The sequence below is a fragment of the Quercus suber genome, unplaced genomic scaffold (assembly GCF_002906115.3).
Source record: "Quercus suber isolate HL8 unplaced genomic scaffold, Cork oak 2.0 scaffold_147, whole genome shotgun sequence".
NCBI lineage: Eukaryota > Viridiplantae > Streptophyta > Magnoliopsida > Fagales > Fagaceae > Quercus > Quercus suber.
Genome location: NW_027069608.1, coordinates 468986 through 487801, shown reverse-complemented (window position 1 = coordinate 487801; position 18816 = coordinate 468986). Strand labels below are relative to the sequence as shown.

Here is an 18816-nt window from a genome sequence, read left to right as displayed (position 1 = left end):
TTTTCCTTGAACTTTCGATTTTTTTTTTAAAATTTTATCTTATTGTGTGTCTGCGGGAGAGAAAGAGAGAGAGAGGTACTATGTCAGTATTGTATGTATGATCTCTCTAGATTTTTAAGATAACTTCATTATAGAATGTCTATAATCCTATCTATTAATTTTAAAATGGATTAATTGGATTTTATCATATAATCAATATTTAAATAAAAATTTAATTAATATAAAAAATATATATATATATAAATAAAAATTGACTATAACCAATTTAATATTAATTCAAAATATTATATGTAACGAATAGTATATTAGTATGCATGCTCTATAAATAATTTCTATCCCTTGATTGTTGCTTAGAAGAAAAAAATATTTACAATAATTACTACAAATATAGGAAGACAGTGAAAGAATTTATAAGAAATATGGCTATTATAACCCTTGGCCTCACATATAGTCAGGTTTCATGTGCTGAGATAGTTTCTTCAATCTATATTCACAAAGGATCAAATATATATATATATATATATATATCTGTGTGTGTGTGTGTGTGTGTGTGTACCGACACCATCATCAAAATGTTTTTGTACGAGACACACTTGATAACTAAAACAGGCCTTTTCAAAACTGCCGTGACAATTAGCTAACTCATGGTCATGATTCATGAATATAAGTGTTAGTGACTTGGCATCTCTATCGGAGAAGAAGAAGAAAGAAAAAAGAAGCAAACACTTGGACAGAAAAGAAAACGAATATCAATCTCACAATGGAAAAGAGCAATGTCATTAGTTTACTCCTAATGGGGATAATCAAATGTTAATAATCGTTCCAAGATTTTCTGATTGGGTGCATCTTTTTAGGTAATTGAAATTTCAAAAGCAAAATTGCCACCAATTTGGCGGTTAGTACCTAGTGTGTTTTTTTTTTTTTTTTTTTTAGGTAAATGGTTAGTCCCTAGTTTTGCTTTTTTGAGAAGATTGTCCCTAGTTCTGCTAGTTCGTACTTGTTTTCTAAAGTTAAACTTTTTGGTGCATCAATATTAACTCTGAATGCGATTACACCTTTGCACTACTCTTTCCGTGTATACACTTTCTTCCTTTTGGGAGCTTTTTTTTCTTTTCCCATGTGATTACACATCTTTCTTTCTTTTTTGAGAAACATGTGATTACACATCTAATTGACTTCTTTCTTCTTCTTCCTTTTTGTGTCATAAAACTTTTTCCAAGAATTGACAACATTTGAAACCTATATCAACACTCACATATTCATTGCTTAAAAGTCATGAGTGTGTATCATGCAATGCCTAAAACTTTTTCCAAGAATTGACAACATTTGAAACCTATATCAACACTCACATATTCATTGCTTAAAAGTCATGAGTGTGTATCATGCAATGCCTGCTATTTCAATATGGGATTATCATTTTTTTTTTCCTGAAATGAGATTATCATTTTCATTACTAATAGAAGTGCTAATATTATTTGTGAGCAGCTGAGAAAGTGGGTCTGCCAACTTCACCACCATATCTATCATTGGCATCCAACAATGGGTCATTTTTAACTGGTGTTAGCTTTGCATCTGGAGGTGCTGGAATCTTTGATGGCGCAGATGATCGATATGTAAGTGAAACAAAAACTAGAACTACTTTTTTTCCTTTTTCTTGGGCACCACTCCTTGAAAAAAAAAAAAAAAAACTCTCCATTCCCATAATTGCGTAATTTTAAAGAAAAGTACAAAAAATATGGGTGGGCCCAAGTTGAGCTCGTAGAAAATGGCCCATATATTTACAAAGCAAAGAACTAAAAGCACAAGAAAAAAATGAAAAACAAAAATGCGGTGAGCGTGGATCGAACACGCGACCTTCAGATCTTCAGTCTGACGCTCTCCCAACTGAGCTATCCCCGCTGACGATATTTCTGTGCGTGTTTTTTTATATTACAGCGCCAGTCACTTCCTTTGACGAAACAAGTCGACTACTATTCAACAGTGATTGAAGATTTGAATAAACAGCTAGGATCCTCCGGTGCACAAAAGCTTTTATCCAAATCTCTTATTGCCGTTGTCATTGGAAGCAATGATATCTTCGGCTACTTCGATTCTTCTGATCTTCGCAAGAAGAACACACCACAACAGTACGTGGACTTGATGGCTGCCACACTAAAAGTACAGTTACAGGTAATACATATGAGTAGGGAATTTTGTTTTTATTTTCTTGGGCTGCTTCACAGTTGACAGTATAATTTTCTGAAGAGATTTTGACACTTCTAGCTCAAGTCCAACAATTTTTTCAACTGGTATAGAGAAGATAGCTTTTTGGTATATCACTTAAAAAATATATATATATATATATATATTAGTAAGAATGTATTAGCTTGACTAAATTCCTTCACGTCATGTGCATGTCAAGTATATAATGAAATTTAATTTTTAACCATTTTCTCACTTTTTCTTTTTTAATATTTGACAGCGTATATACAATGTTGGTGCACGCAAATTTGTGATTACTGGGACTGGGCCAATCGGCTGCTGCCCTTCACAAAGGAATAAGAACAAAACGGGTGAATGCAGTGAAGAAACAAACTACTGGTCTGTCAAATACAATGAAGGCCTTAAGTCAATGTTGCAGAAATTGAAATCAGAGTTCAAGGACATTAACTACTCCTACTTTGATACATACAGTGTCTTGCTAAGCCTCATTCAGAATCCAACAGCTTATGGTACACAACTGTTCTTTTTCCTTCTGAGAAATGAAGCAAAATTTATGTCAATTGCTAAAAAAACTAATCACTCTGGAAAAATGGTTCGCTTTCTCAAATTTGTTCCAGAAATGCTTATTTTTGGTATAAAATATTTCTACCTTTGTTCCTTTCCCTGTTAATATGTTTATGAACCTATTTGCCTATTTCATTTCAGGATTTGCAGAGGTTAAAGCTGCATGCTGCGGGCTAGGGAATCTTAATGCCAAGGTTGCTTGCCTGCCAGTTGCGAAATATTGCTCCAACAGAAATGATCATGTCTTTTGGGATTTATACCATCCGACAGAGGCAGCTCATCGCATCCTTCTAGATGACATTTTTGATGGTTCTTCACAATACACATTCCCCATGAATGTGAAACAGCTAATTGCAGTTTAGGCTCAGCAACCCGTAAAGCCCCTACATAATGCTACATTCATGATGCAGAAGTGTGAGATTCTCACAGGGGCCTAAATTATCAAAGAGCAATACAGAATTCATCAGGTGGTGTAACCATTTGGCTGCAAGAAAGCTACAACTTATTACGTAGCCTAGTAGAAAAAAGAAATCTGAAAAAAAAAAATTAAGGGCTTAGGTTTTTTGATACATATTTCAAGGATACAACTATAGCCAAAATCAAAAGTTTATACATTATGCAATAGTAGGGGCAATGGCATGCCTTATGCGTATCCTCTGTTCCTCTTATCTATTTTCTTTACTCTGACAATTTGCAATCTGTGTCACAGCCAAAATGATAATGTAGTCTACGTTAGCATGGTGATGTCCAATATTGACAGCTGAGACCCAAATTTGTGTCAAAAAATTTTCCATATTTATTTTGTCATATCTATAAACTAAACCTGAATTTTCTGAAGAATATCAAGCCCAAGTATCCATAGAATGTGATACCTTCAATGTCTTTAAGACTAAGATGGAAATATATCCTGAAAGAAAAGGTTGAGGTCCCCCTTGTAAACATCAAACGCCAACATCTTGTCCACTGCATTCTGCATTTAGCTCCCAAAAGTTAAAAAAGTTAAAAAATAATGAAAATTGTATATATAAGAACAGGAACACAGATTCCCATATGCCATATCTAAGATTAATCCCGTTCAACACCTTGTATAGCTGATCTTGGCTTGATATATTCTCATTGCACAATCGCTCAACATGTTTATCATTTCCAAGAGCATCCAACACAAATGCTGCTCTCTGAATAACTTCCTCAAGGACACCTACATAATCAATACAAATTGGTTCCATCCGAAAACTCAAAGCAGTTAGTAAAGCAGCACATAGAAGAAGTTTTGTTTATTGCTTCAATCTGGCCTCACTTTCACAATGAGATTGTTAATGCTATTTATGTTCAAGCATTCCAGTTTTAATAAAGCAAGATGTTCGAATTCTAATTTCATGATTTCATCTATAATTAATCTTGCAAATTCTGGAATAGTATAATCTGCATATCTAATCACCCACAGTAGGTACTCAAAGTTTAGTTGAGACTTGAGACCCATATAAATGTGTTTATTAGCTAAATTGTAAATTCTGAAACCGTATTTTGCATTTACCCATAAAACAACCACCATAGAATACAGAAACAGAAGAAACTAATTAATTTTCCCTTTTTGTTTTTCTGAATCCTACATAACTAAAGTTCCAATGATGTTTTAGATGTACCAGCAAGCAGCGCACAATGCAGCCCTGCAGGACATAAACTTCCATGAGTGATTTCCAGTATTAATTTTAGGGAGGAAATCCCCAACTTAGAGAAGCAATTTTATACTCACCATAGCTAAGAAGTGCATGTCCAGGAACAAGCCTGTGAGCAATAAAAACCGAGAATTTAGAAATATATATATATATATATAGCATTTTACGTGCAACTACCAATGAGAAATTAGTCAATTACAACACATGCATTGCACAAAGAGATGGAGACATAAAGTCTGCCTACTGATATTATTATTCATAAATCCACAGCTGCAAATTACTGTACTTGAATAAACGGCACCATACTGATGCATGTTGAGCAGTTAAGGGAACATGATGGAACATATTATTGGAATAATTGAACATAATAAAAAGTTTTATTGATGCATTTGTTCCAAAAGCACTTTCCATAAAAAATTTCCCAAGGACAAACAAGATTTGGGCTCTAGAAATATTTAGTAAAGCAAATTTAAGAGACAATATATGTTTTCCCAATATCATGAGTTGCTCACCAGAAGAAATGGGAGTGATGGAGGCCCACATATATAAATTTGGTAGTAACAAATAAACTCCACCATCCCAACAATGGTCATGGATCACATTCTCATTACAGAAATGCAATGCAGAAAGCAAGGAAAATATACCGATATAAAAATACAATATCTTCAATATCTGTAGAATTGTTGTCAGGCCTCAGCACACTCATGGTGTAAAAGTTGAGCATCTCTGACTGAAATTTGTTATTAAAAAAAATATATTTAATCAAAACTCTCATGATAACCAGACTCTGAAAGTGTGAATAACTGAGCTAATAAAGCTACATAGCCATAACCTTCGGTAGGCAACTCTTATCAAGTAACTCAGTCAAATGAGTGCACACCAGAACCTGCAAAATAATATAGCATTGTTGGACTAAAGCTAGATGTAGTACTTGCTAAATTTTTCTGAGAAATATTCGCTATTTTTAGTGGCTATTACATGGAAAGTTAATTCCATTGTTTTAAAACATAAGAACATTCGGCAAATAATATCCAAACAATCACCAAATTCATGCATGGAAATGGTTAACTTATTAATATAAAATGGTCTCGACGGTAATTTTAAACAGAAATTAATCTCATCAAAAGGATCTAACTAGTTCTGAGGAAAGAAAAGGGGGATAAAAGAAAAAATAATAATTTGAGGCAGTTGGGAGCCTGGCCCTGTAAGAAACATGGAAAATCAACGTGAATGCTTCTCTCCCCATGCTCCCAACTGCATCAAAATTATAATTATTATGCTATTCTTATGGCCAGAAAGAGAAGAACTTCCAACCTTTGGGGGGTCATCACATGTGACAAAGTGATTTATGGTTCCACCAAGCAAGCCAATGCCATCTGAAATAATACTAACATTTATGCAATTCATAACATCTGCAATATTCCAATTACTACAGACATAGCATATCCAAGAAATAGAATGTTTATTTCTCCTGCAGAGACTAACCTTCTGTAAGAGTACCTTTACCAAATTCATCCAATAGACACAAAGATCTTGAAGTTGCATGCCTGTACAATTTTTCAAACATCAGCAATATAGAAAGAAAGAAGAATATTTAAAGTTCTTTCACTGAAATATTACTCCTAATATGGGAGCTTCCATCTTTTTGAACATTTAGAAAATCTTTTTGAACATTCGGGCAGTCTGAATCACCTCCTTAGCCAAAGATGGATTATTAAATTATTACACAATTTGGCAAAGTCCAAATACCAAGGAACATGAGATGCAGACGCTATAAACCATGGCCCATTTGTTTAGTAGTTTGAAGCTCTTTTTTTGGAACTTTTTTATTTAATGAGTTTTTGAAGATATCTAACCACCCACATTTTGGTATACCTTAGCATCATCCCTACTTGATGTAGATCAATCATAAATGTTGACTGCTCAGCAGCCAAAAGCTTGCTTCCCATTGCGCAGAATATCCTGTTACCAATGGGCTGTGGTCAGAAAAATCAATGATACATTATTGTATAACTGCTGTTTGAAGAAAGATATTGGAAATATGGAGGTCAAACCTATCAGTCAAACCCACAATTGCAGCATCTGCAGGGACAAAACTTCCGATGTGGGAAAGGAAAACAATTAAAGCTACCTGGAAAAATAAATTTTCAATATTCCTTAATTCATGATAGTGCACTATAGTTACAACATCAACATTCAACGCCCACCTATGTGACAAAGAATGGGGTATCAGTAAGAAATTCACCTCAAAATCGATCTAAGCTCAACAGAGTTGTCATTTGTCAACACACAAAATGGTTTTTCATACATAAATGTGCAGGTGTTTCAGCAAGAACAATAAGGATGATAGCAATGAAATGTTATTGTTACATAGATGGCCCTAGCTTAAATTGTCCGAGCTATAAAAGGAATTTAAACATGTTTAAAAGCCATAAAATTTAAATTTTTACTCTAGAGAAGGATTTTTAAAAGAATTATGGATTTTTACACCAAAACAAAAGTGCATGAACTACATGTAAATATTATCAGTAGATTGACAAGGCTAGGTAGATAGAGTAAAATCTATTTGTCACTGAAAATATGCTACACCAAAAAGGGGATAAATTGTCACTTGAAATGAAACAAAAAATATTGACTGACCTGCTTTATATAGATACTTTTCCCTGAATAATTAGGTCCAGTGATGATATGAATTCTTCCTGAAACAATACAATCTTGAAATTTTCATAAGAAAAATGCTAAGAAGCATACATTCATTTGATGTGCTATGATTGAATGCATCTTCCATTTACCATCCTCAAGGATCCTTGTATCATTGGGAATAAATGTGTCTACTGTCATTTCCTGCAGAACATGTCTGGTAATGGTATTAACGTTTGTTACTAATGCATTGGTAAATTTCAATTTTCTGAAGGGATCACAGAATATGCAATAAATCCAGACAGATCTCACCTTCCATTTTGTATATCAAGCAAACTTTCTGTCGTTAAAGTAGGCCTAACATAATTGTTCTGATAAGCAACAAGAGCCAACGACAAAAAGCTGAAATAAAACAATTATTCATAAGTATTAAGAGAAAGAAAAATAACAGATAGGGTCCTTTCACAAGAGATACAGAGGAGCCCTTATTGAAAGGATTCTCACCAATCAAGTTCAGCTGCAAAATTGACAGCCTTAAGCAAATGGGTTGCGAATAGAAGTATATGTGTCACCAAATCTCTAGTAATAACCCTCTCCATATCTTCAACGATAAATTCAGATAAAAAAATTTATAAAATAGGTTAGATATGACATAGTCAACCCATCAAGCATTACACTCAGAACTAGTAAAACAAGGGCTCGAGCAATCCTCTTAGTGTCAGATTGTAGATAATTGTCAAATTATATACCCTCTCCAAATCTTCAACAATAAATTAGAGCGATGAAAATTTGAGAAACAGATTAGAAATGAGCACAATCTAAGAATTATAATTAGAACAACTAGAACGGGTTCTCTAACTATTCTCAATGTCTATTCTAGTACAGATCGGAGTACAGTTCTTAGATAATGAAACTACACACTTTTTCAAAATATCAAACAACAAGCACTATCCTAATTATTTTTTTCACACGTTTTATGTGGGGAGAGGGGATTCCAACCCTGGACATTTTTGTTGGAAACACAAGGTATCAGCTGACCTAAAGGTCATTGGCATGCATTATCCCAAGTATATGCTATAATCAATGTACAACTCCAAGAAACTAAGAGTATCTTAACAGAAGAGCAGTTTATAGCACAAACCTAGAATTTTATGATAGATGTCTCCAAGAAGATTATCCAATTCTCGTGTCTTTGGGGTACGATAAAAGAATCTGTTTGTCTCTCCATCCACATCAGAGAACTACATTTGACAGCTACATCTTTAGTGCACGCATGCTAACAAACTAATTCAATTTGATTAAATGAAGCTTCAACTTACTGCAAATTCAAAATCTTGAAGTTTCTCTAGTGTGATTTCATCAAGTTTTTCTTCAAAAAAGCACATCAAGTATCCTAGAAATGAACCAAATGAAAAATCAACAGGCACTCATAAGATATGGTAATTAACTTAAAGCTGATAAGTAAATCACAATCTGTCATGGAATTTAAAATGGCATTGTACTAGATAAAGAACAACTTGGAATCAAGATAAACATCATGGTAATGCACCCATAATTCCATATTATTTTATTAGAGGCTCTAAATAATGTAGTTTCTATAAAGCAAAAGAAATCAGGTTGTTTTAGGCTTTGGAATTCAAGGAATCTTGAGTGGATGAAATTTAAATGTAACACTGTAAATATAATTGGTAGTTCCATATATCCTTATATTTTTCTTTCATGTGTCTGTGTGAGCTGCATATGTGTGTAAAAGTTCTAGTCATCGTATCATTTGAAGTTGCATTATCACAAAGAAAATCTTTTGGATTATTACCATGTTATTTAGTAGTATTGTAGAGGCCATTTTTAAAGGAAATAGAGAGACCTTAAAGTTTGGGGCATTCAGCTAGATTCAAGTTCAACCCCCATTGGGTTGAACAGTAGACTATGTGCAATTCAATGTCTTATAAAATCCTGATTCTTTAGTCATCCCTACGGCTATCTACAATGTTCTTGATGCATTAACAGGAATTTGATAGTAATGCAACAATGAATACCATGAGTCAATTCTAATCATTTAGTGACTAAGATATGAGAAACAATAATTCAATTTCAAACTAAAGCTACATCATCTACAGACTATCTGATAGACAAGAAGAAGGATAACAAATAACAGTGCAGGAAAGAAATTAGAGAGCACTAATATTGAATCTAACAAACAAAATGCAATCATAGGAAAATATATACAGAAATTGTATCATCCTTGAAAAATTGTTATATAAAATTCTTAAAATACACAAACTAACCTATTTGTTGTATATAAACAATACAAGGAACAAGCTTGTCTTTAGATATATGAGGAAGTTGTGCAAGTTCAAATGATGACACCTGCTAGACAGTAGTAGTATGGTTAAAACAAGGTATTTGTAGACTTGACTCTCTTACTCTCAGTTGATGCATAAAAGCATAAAGGCACCTGTTCCAGAAACTCTGGTAATTCCTCGTATATTTGCCTCAACTCATCCAACTATATGTAAACGAAAAGAATGATTTGCCAAGAAAATTTGGGATGTTAGTGTGGTAAAGATAAATGAAAACCATTTGATGCTGAAGGATGAAAGTTTAAACAGAGAAAAAAAAAATCCATCATCTCAGTATCAAATTTGATGGCAAGGCTTCTGTACTTTCCATTCCAATTGGACAGGGTGGATGGATCAAATGAGTTTATTTTTTACTTATTCCAATAAGTAAGTGTGCTTATGCCTGACAAGACAAGGATCTAACCTCATCACAGAAACCCTCTTTCACTATTGTCTCATATCCCTTCTCTTTACTTCTATTGACATCAAGAACACCAATTACCTACAAAAGACAGTGTTATATGTAAGGATAAGACCAGCAAAAGTAGAAGAGGAGGGAACCAGTCAAATGGTTGACAACTTTCAGAATAAAAAAGAAACACACACAAGCATCAAAACCAATGGTATCTGACTGTAGCAAAATAGTGAGGATGTAATATAGACTAACCAATTCATAGACGTAAGCCAGCTCTGTTGTAATGCATGAAGTAGCCTGCAACAAAATTACACGTACATACACACGTAGAGGGCAAATTTTTTTTTTTTTTTGGGTGAGGGGGGGCGGGCTGAGGAGCACATCCAAAACAGCCACATAAAAAACAAATAATATACACTAATGGATAATGCAGTTGATGGAACTAGTTTAATACCTCCTCAACAATGTCCAAGTTCAATTGCTTCACATGCTCTCTTAGACTTTCAGAAATCCCTACTCCAAAGATCTTGTTCACATGCAAGAGTGAGCAAACACTCTACAAGTTTTTTTTTTTAAAAAAAAAGAAGAAGAAGAAGAAGAAGAGAGATTTATAAGATATTCTGACACAGGATTGTCCAAAGTTCTATTCTTTTTTATTGGCAAGTTTATTTAGAATTTCTATTAAAGGATCACACTGTTTAAAACCAAAAGAAGAAGAAGCAATGCTGTTTTATCTGCACTGCATATAAAGGTTAACTTATCCACAAGTATAGTGTGGCTTAAGGGTCAAATATTAGCATTATTAAATCTATGATCAGAAGTGAATATGAAACCTAAATAAATATCTTTTGGTTCTTCAACAACACTTTTATTTTCTATAATCAACCCACCAACTGAAAGGTATCATCATGGAATACAAAGTAACTCTTTTAGAATAATGGTATACTCATAGCACTAGAATAGCTAATGATTTTCACAATGTCACCCAGCAATCTTACAAGGTGAGAAGAGCCTATGAACAAACACTTTGTTAGGGTGACCATATTTTCAAATTTCTCTTCATTTGCACTGTTTGGTTCATTATATAAGAGGCAAATGAAAAGAAAGAAAGAAGAAAATAACTTAAATTTCCACCCATCCCCAAAATTATCTGTTGAAACTTGAAATTTGAAAGTAGGAGAGGCACAGAACAAAAAGTAACTACAACTTTCATTCTTCCTTTTGTTGTCCCTCCACTTTCCACATAACAAAATATATACAGTTTTCACCTTTTTTATTTCCTACTCTCCATTTTCTCTAAATAATAAGTTAAGAAAATGGAATGTAAAATTTATCTAGAAATGACGGTGGGAAGAAATGAGTAATGAATGTATCTTTTGTCCACAAACAGTAGGATTCTTAGCAAGCTTTGAAGTAAACAGAGAATGAAATTTTCTACTGTCTATGTAGAGGCAAGACTTGCTTCCAGCAGACTAATCACCCATAAGAGTGTGGCATTTTTTAGTAAAAATGACATGAAGATTCCTTTCATATTGGCGACTCAGTTATATCTTGTTCGTCATCTTGACAGACATGACTGCATATCTTGAGCTCAATAGAGAAGCACTTCTCAAATAATTATATCTCTTCTTTTTATTTTTGTGCAGGAGTCCATTGCTTATAACCAAGCCATAACACTCTCCCAGGTTTTTTTTGCCTTAAATCTACATACTAAAGTTAATAAGGGCAACAAGCTTGCAGCCAGAATACATCCTTATCTCAGCTTTCCAGAACTTATATATACTTGTTAACTAAGAGAGGATTAAGATTTGAGAGCATAACATATAGAACTAACATACCTTTAGAAAAGCTATCCAGTCACTACAGGAGCATACAGAGCTTGGAGCATTGAATTTCTTCCACAAACAAAATAAATACTTCAAAATTATAGAACTCAAGAAATACAGGTGCAAAAGAGACACTGTAATATAAGTCAATCATTTTTCTAAAAGGCCTATAACAAGAACAATCAGAATTATCATTAATGCCAACCACATCTTGGAAAATGTTTGTCAAACTATGATATTTTATTAGTGTGACGTATATGCCAGGCCAGCGTCTAAGTTTTTAATAGTTCCAGTAATAAAAAAAAAGAAATGATGTGGTAATTTTTCAAGATTGGATAAAGTTTCATAATCAAGACTGTTGGCAAATATAATCTGCAAAGTGCTAACAGTATGTAAAATTTTCATGTATCTGATTTCAACCGCTAACAGACCCTGCTGTAAATTTAACTACAAAATACAGATGTATATCATCATTTTAGAGGAGAAATAATACAGAATGCTGAAGAAAGACATTAGGTGGAGGGTGATTTAGTGGATTCAAGACCCACTAGGTGCATGTGTAACTTACCTATTAAAAAAGGAGCAGAGTAAGCATGAAGAACAGATATTATTGTACCTTGAGTATGTGAGGAACGTCCTTTACAGACTTCAGAGTTTCACGTAAAGAAGCCATCAGATCTTCAGAGCAAAGAAAGAATGATATCTTTATCCCATTAAAGAAAACGAGCTTTGTTAAGGGTAATTTAATGCAAGAATTTTAATATTTCTGAAAGTTTATTCTACTTATTACTAAGGCAAATCATCTTTCATTCAATAGTTTTAAATTTAAGAGCTCTTTTCTAGTTCTTACATGCTCCAGACCTGCAGCTAAATCATCTTCTAGCTAGCCTATCTCATGGTGCTGCCAGATTACATTAATCCTCTTTTAGTCTTTCCTCATTCCACTCAAGATGGTTAAGCAAAGGAAGTCCTCAAACTTTTATATAATGAAAGGATACAGCATTGAGACGCCTGTTTAAATTTTCAAGGTCCAGTATAGGCCTCAGAAACCAGCTTCTAAAATGAGAGAAAAAAAAAAGACTATTAATTGAGTTATAAATTACATCAGAAGTCATAGCATAAAACATTTATCTGTTCAACTTTACCTCAAGAGACGTCTACCCATTGGAGTTACACACTGAATTACAGGCAAAATAATCAGTGCAATATGCAAAGATAACACAAAATTAAAGACTAAATAACTTTTACAAACCTTATTCATCATGCCAAAGACAGAGAACCTGTGATTAGAAAATATGTTAGTCATCTTTGCAAGGAAACAACAAAGAGACTATTCATCAATTACCCTTCTTTTGCTCGACCAATGCCCATATGGCTAGGATGTTTGTCTATTTGGAAAATCTGCAATGACTCATGAGATGCTGCATCAAGTTTAAGAAACTTGTTTCTATTTCTGGTTGTAAAGGAGTACATCATGGTCCACGTTTCATTTCCAGAAAATATCATTCTTGAAAGAAAGAGAAGGGAAATTGCAGGAAAATTTAAGAATTTAAGCATAAAGTCAATACGAAAAAAGATACAATGAAATTTCTACCACAGAATCCACTGTGATTGATGCATTCCCACATTCCTTTTCTTCAAGGGTATCTACAATCCTTTCATTTTCTAATATGGCAAGGAGACCCCCACTTGCACGAACTTGAATATCACTTCCCATGTCCATCATAGAACTCAACTGCAGTTGATGAGAGAACAAGAAAGCTTAATGTAGAGATTAGGATAAACAGATCTATAAGCTGCATTCAGACTGTTGCTTCACAAAGATGGGTTTTGCAGTTGCTAGCACTGTGGGGGGAGAAAAGAGAAAGGAAAAGAAAAACAAAGAAAGGAAGAAACATAACAGAATCCACATAAGATTATGTGACTAGCAGAAATCAGGGTTAAGTGATATGCACATTCTGCATTAAATAATTTAAAATTGAAACGACATAGAATAACATTACATAGATGATAATATGTTACTTTTTGACTTACATAACAAACCCTCTCCTTTATGTTTAATCCATCATCCATTCCTGTTACTCGAAGGTATATCAATCTGTAATGCCCCAAAGAGAACAAAAAATTAGAGTGGAATCAGCAGGATATCAAGAGAGAGAATACATCCAGTTCCTCAAAATGGTAAAAGCATCACATAGAACAGTTTAGACGTAGTGTACTACCAATAACAATTAACAAATAATATCCTCAAACATCTTCATTCAGTATTGACCAAGGGAATGAAAAGAATGGGAAGAGTGTTGGAAGGGACTAATACTCATCAAAAGAAAAGGCCTAATGAGATTTCTGATTAGGCAGTGTACTCTTTAGGTTTGAAGGCTAATAAACATGTGTATCAACTGTAAATGAAGGGAGAAAAAAAATGATGGCCTACTTGACAAAAGACATGACTTAGAAAAAAGTCTTTGTATGGTAGAAATTAGTCAAATTAGAAACCTCACAGACTTTATTTTACTCCATAAAATTCATTTTGATGACACGCATACAAGTTTGTACTAATCAATAGATATGCTGATAGAGTTTCAGTCTGTAATATCATCGAAAAAAGATACAATGAAATTTCTACCACAGAATCCACTGTGATTGATGCATTCCCACATTCCTTTTCTTCAAGGGTATCTACAATCCTTTCATTTTCTAATATGGCAAGGAGACCCCCACTTGCACGAACTTGAATATCACTTCCCATGTCCATCATAGAACTCAACTGCAGTTGATGAGAGAACAAGAAAGCTTAATGTAGAGATTAGGATAAACAGATCTATAAGCTGCATTCAGACTGTTGCTTCACAAAGATGGGTTTTGCAGTTGCTAGCACTGTGGGGGGAGAAAAGAGAAAGGAAAAAAAAAAACAAAGAAAGGAAGAAACATAACAGAATCCACATAAGATTATGTGACTAGCAGAAATCAGGGTTAAGTGATATGCACATTCTGCATTAAATAATTTAAAATTGAAACGACATAGAATAACATTACATAGATGATAATATGTTACTTTTTGACTTACATAACAAACCCTCTCCTTTATGTTTAATCCATCATCCATTCCTGTTACTCGAAGGTATATCAATCTGTAATACCCCAAAGAGAACAAAAAATTAGAGTGGAATCAGCAGGATATCAAGAGAGAGAATACATCCAGTTCCTCAAAATGGTAAAAGCATCACATAGAACAGTTTAGATGTAGTGTACTACCAACAACAATTAACAAATAATATCCTCAAACATCTTCATTCAGTATTGACCAAGGGAATGAAAAGAATGGGAAGAGTGTTGGAAGGGACTAATACTCATCAAAAGAAAAGGCCTAATGAGATTTCTGATTAGGCAGTGTACTCTTTAGGTTTGAAGGCTAATAAACTTGTGTATCAACTGTAAATGAAGGGAGAAAAAAAATGATGGCCTACTTGACAAAAGACATGACTTAGAAAAAATTCTTTGTATGGTAGAAATTAGTCAAATTAGAAACCTCACAGACTTTATTTTACTCCATAAAATTCATTTTGATGACACGCATACAAGTTTGTACTAATCAATAGATATGCTGATAGAGTTTCAGTCTGTAATATCATCACAGGAAAACTGCACAAACATGGTAGGTTTGTGTGTGGTTGCATTAAATTGTTGCAGAGATATGACACATCAATATGATTTTTCTTTTCTTTTTCCTTTCACTAGATCACATCAATTTGAAGTTTATAACGATAAAATTCCATCATGTTGAAAGAATCATGCAACAGCACTTTTGCCGGGCTCCCAAACAACACTAATTAAATTACATTGGCATATGTTTTAGGGGGACACTCTGCAAATGCTTTACTTTGGAATACTCTTTTTACCATTAGATTAAGCCAAGTTTGATATCTACAAAGTTCACAAACGCAACATTAAACATTTTATGAATGCTTTTATACCTGTGCCATGCTTGCTCATAACTGAAGATTGAACTTTTCACAAGCTTCACAGTAGGAGCCTCAGTCGTTTCATCTGCATCAATTTAGAGAGTAAAACAAGGACTACAAGCAGGTTTCATAATTCAACCAGGAGATGAGCAGCATACCACTACGTTGTAAAGCACACAAAAAGGAATCTTCACTTTTAGTGCTTGTGTAAATGATCACGGGCTTAGCTTGATATTTTACTGAACCAATGATTCAGCCAAAGAGAATAAAAAAAGGCATAGGCTATATTGTTAAATCATATTTTCAACCCACAGTAAATAAGCAAAGATTACTACAGCACATGAAGTAGAAGGTGTCTCATGTATCAAACTTATGTTGCCTCCCTCTCACAATGTGGGGGTCCCACAGCCCATGAAAGGGAGAATGCATATATTCAATGCATAAGATAATTATTGCATGCGAAGATAGTTTGAGAGAGGAGAAACCAACCTAAATTTCTTTTTATTTCAATTATCAAGAGACACAATACCAAAAAAATGAGACTAAAAGAAATAGAATCCATTCCATAAAAAAAAAGAACTTGAAACTCATACCCAGATCAACCAAGGGAAAATCTTTGCTACCATCTTCCCAAACTTCCAGCACATGAAGTTGGCGAATACTGGAATCATAATAGGAAATTCCAACTCTGGAACAAATATTTTGCAAAGTCAATAATTGTAAACATAAAATCAACCATGGAACAAATATTTTGCAATGTCATTAATTGTAGATATAAAATCTCTTCTTCTTTTTTATTTATTTATTTTACTTTTAGATAAGTGAAAATCCTATTCAATTTCAATAAAAGTAAGAGGTATGAAGCACAACCAAAACCCCTAGCCACAACTACATTTCACTACTAACTTAGTTCAATTAAAAAAACAAAAGATCAATTATAGTGTCTGCTGCCTAAGGATTGAAAGACCCATACTTCTAGAAAATTTCTGTTTTTTGTTTTCTACTCTTCTTTACTCTCAGGTTTCATCAAAATCAAAAAAATTAACATAGAGAGATAATTATGTCTTATTTCCAACATTACATCACTTTGTGCCAGTTTCCAATTAAGAGAAAAGGCTGAATGTGTCCATCAGAATTTAACCCATGATTCAGTTTTAGCATCTATCCAAATCCAGCTTGACTAATTAATCTCATAATGTCCTGGTGTTAAGCCTTGCATAAACAAGTCCCAGCATTGATAACCAGAGTAAACCTATGTCTTCCTAAATTGCACACCCAACAGTATAAAGTTGCTTAAGTCAAGTATGCCATATACTCTTTGGCATTTCCTGCACCACTTCTTCTTCTTTTTTTTAATCTTAAAATCAACTCTGTACATCAATTATCTAAATAAGGTTCCATTAGTCACCAATCTTCATAAAAACACCACCGATGTAGAAAAAAATTTATTTTCTGATATTTCACAACAATTCCATGCAGGAGGAAGCTCACCGATGACCATGTTGAATGCATGCCATGTAAACCTGCAATTAGATCCAAAAATAAACCGATCAATTTGGAAAGATAGCATGTGGGTGGTACAGATTTAAGGATATTTACACTATCCACTCCTCAAGAGAAGAACATGCATCTTAAGAGTTAACAACCATATTAGCACAGATAATAGACAGTAAGTAAATTCTCAAATCCCATCATGTTAATACAAATTGACATATGCTTAACATGTAGTCTTTTTGTTGTAGTTTGTGGTTATAATTTTTAAAATACAAAAGTATTAGTATAATTTTTTCCAAGAGCCTTGTAATTGACATTCCCTAGCATTTCCAACAGACACATCCAGAGTTCAAATACTCCCATGTGCCCCTTCCCCAATGTTATTATCAAAATTAACCTCTCAACTCTCTCTCTCTCTCTCTCTCTCTCTCTCTCTCTCTCATTTATCAAAAATATATATAACAGATCATATATAGTAACCACTAACCACTACCAGTGGTTTGTTTAAATTGAAGAGTTCCAAGAATGTAGAAGATCTATATACGAATATATATACATATAATTGAAAAAAATGAATAAATTTGTTAATATTTCTTTTATTGCAATTTTCAATCTGTCACGGTTCTAGCATGCATAGTTAATTCACACAACATCAATACAGAAGTGAATATAATTTCACATAAATGGTCAAGCATTTTCGGCATATACAATAGCAGAAGATATCTCCAAATACAATCAACTCATTTGCTAAAATTTTTATGTATATGCCATTTTGTCAATGATAAATAAATTGAATTTTTTAAAAATAAAATAAAATCAATAAACAGGAAATTCAAGAAATCAACGTAATGAATCTTATAGTCTCCTGCATTCAAAACGAATTTAATAAAATTTATAGAGTCCACTCAACTGAGTCTACTCGGAACGTTTTGACTCGGACGAGTTTGGTTCAGTGTACTCTATTTTCAGAAATGAGAACAGCGTAATGCATTTACATGAATAAGTTAATGTTTCTGATCTTTTCTCAAATTTTCTCGGCAACCAAACAGAGGATTACTAATTTTTGAGCCGTAAAATGTTTCGTTAATTAGGACGAGAGAAAACGAGAATCTCTACTTAAATTTTAAGCTAATAGAGTTATTTGTCTCAGTTCAGATGTGGATTTTTCAGTTTTCGAAATCAAAATCACCGGAAAGCAAACGGCCTAGAATTTCGTTTTTCTTCAATCTCTTTGTTTCCTACGTTTTCTCGGCAACCAAACAGAACGCAAAGAAACGCAACAAATGAGAGGATAAAAATGTCGAGAATAGACCTGAGGTACGGCTTCGGTTTCGTCCATCTCCTCCATCTTTGGCGCTCAAATTTCAAATTTCCGTGTGCGTGTTAGAGAGAGAGAGAGAGAGAGAGAATTTTGAGTTTTTAAAAAATGATGGGAAATTGTTTATATATAGGTCATCCACGGAGGACTTGATGAAATTCTATGAAAAAATAGAAACAAAATTTTAAAATTGTGGTGGTGCTCAAACTCAAACGACACTCCAAAACGACACCCGTTTTCTTGGGAGTGATGACTCATGTTGGGGTGAATGGTGATGATGGGTCGGGCTAGAGCACTCGCAATGGGTTAGGAATATGCCAAATGTAATCAAAATTTAGCATCCAGGCCCAATTTGTCTCAACAGCTAGAAGGCTAAACAT

The 18816-nt window shown here is 33.7% G+C and overlaps 2 protein-coding genes and 1 non-coding gene across 6 annotated transcripts in view; 1 reads left to right on the top strand and 2 right to left on the bottom strand.

The window, feature by feature from the left end:
* The window catches only part of LOC111987389 (GDSL esterase/lipase At5g55050), a 4794-nt gene extending 1264 nt beyond the window's left edge, over nt 1-3530 (top strand). The window contains 4 exon segments of the mRNA XM_024019108.2: nt 1486-1613; nt 1936-2169; nt 2462-2711; nt 2908-3530. Of these exon segments, the coding sequence (XP_023874876.2) occupies nt 1486-1613; nt 1936-2169; nt 2462-2711; nt 2908-3128 (833 nt within the window). The 3' untranslated portion in view covers nt 3129-3530.
* Nucleotides 1827-1899, bottom strand: TRNAF-GAA (transfer RNA phenylalanine (anticodon GAA)). The gene has a single exon. It is a non-coding gene; the product is annotated as a tRNA-Phe (tRNA).
* LOC111987388 (DNA mismatch repair protein MSH5) lies at nt 3155-18544 on the bottom strand. 4 transcript variants are annotated; one of them, XM_024019107.2, is made up of 35 exons: nt 18431-18544; nt 17116-17147; nt 16218-16312; nt 15783-15863; nt 15637-15709; nt 14730-14793; nt 14275-14429; nt 13008-13109; nt 12915-12942; nt 12808-12839; nt 12661-12718; nt 12279-12365; nt 11675-11731; nt 10291-10392; nt 10089-10133; nt 9846-9923; nt 9538-9588; nt 9368-9449; nt 8402-8475; nt 8224-8323; nt 7587-7683; nt 7395-7484; nt 7235-7299; nt 7083-7141; nt 6497-6573; nt 6318-6404; nt 5928-5989; nt 5757-5818; nt 5275-5328; nt 5087-5172; nt 4520-4551; nt 4410-4433; nt 3849-3964; nt 3639-3736; nt 3155-3464 (listed from the first exon to the last, which is right to left on the bottom strand). In XM_024019107.2, exons 1-34 carry the CDS (start codon nt 18464-18466, stop codon nt 3656-3658), a joined length of 2424 nt encoding a protein of 807 aa, XP_023874875.2. In that variant the 5' UTR covers nt 18467-18544; the 3' UTR covers nt 3155-3464; nt 3639-3655. The 4 variants fall into 4 exon arrangements, with proteins under 4 accessions (XP_023874875.2, XP_065633121.1, XP_065633124.1 ...); XM_065777049.1 differs by lacking the exons at nt 14275-14429; nt 14730-14793; nt 15637-15709; ... (2 more) ...; nt 17116-17147; nt 18431-18544 and adding exons at nt 13243-13397; nt 13697-13758; XM_065777052.1 differs by lacking the exons at nt 14275-14429; nt 14730-14793; nt 15637-15709; ... (2 more) ...; nt 17116-17147; nt 18431-18544 and adding exons at nt 13243-13397; nt 13697-13758 and having other exon boundaries at nt 10291-10362.
* Nucleotides 18545-18816: the final 272 nt, after the last annotated feature.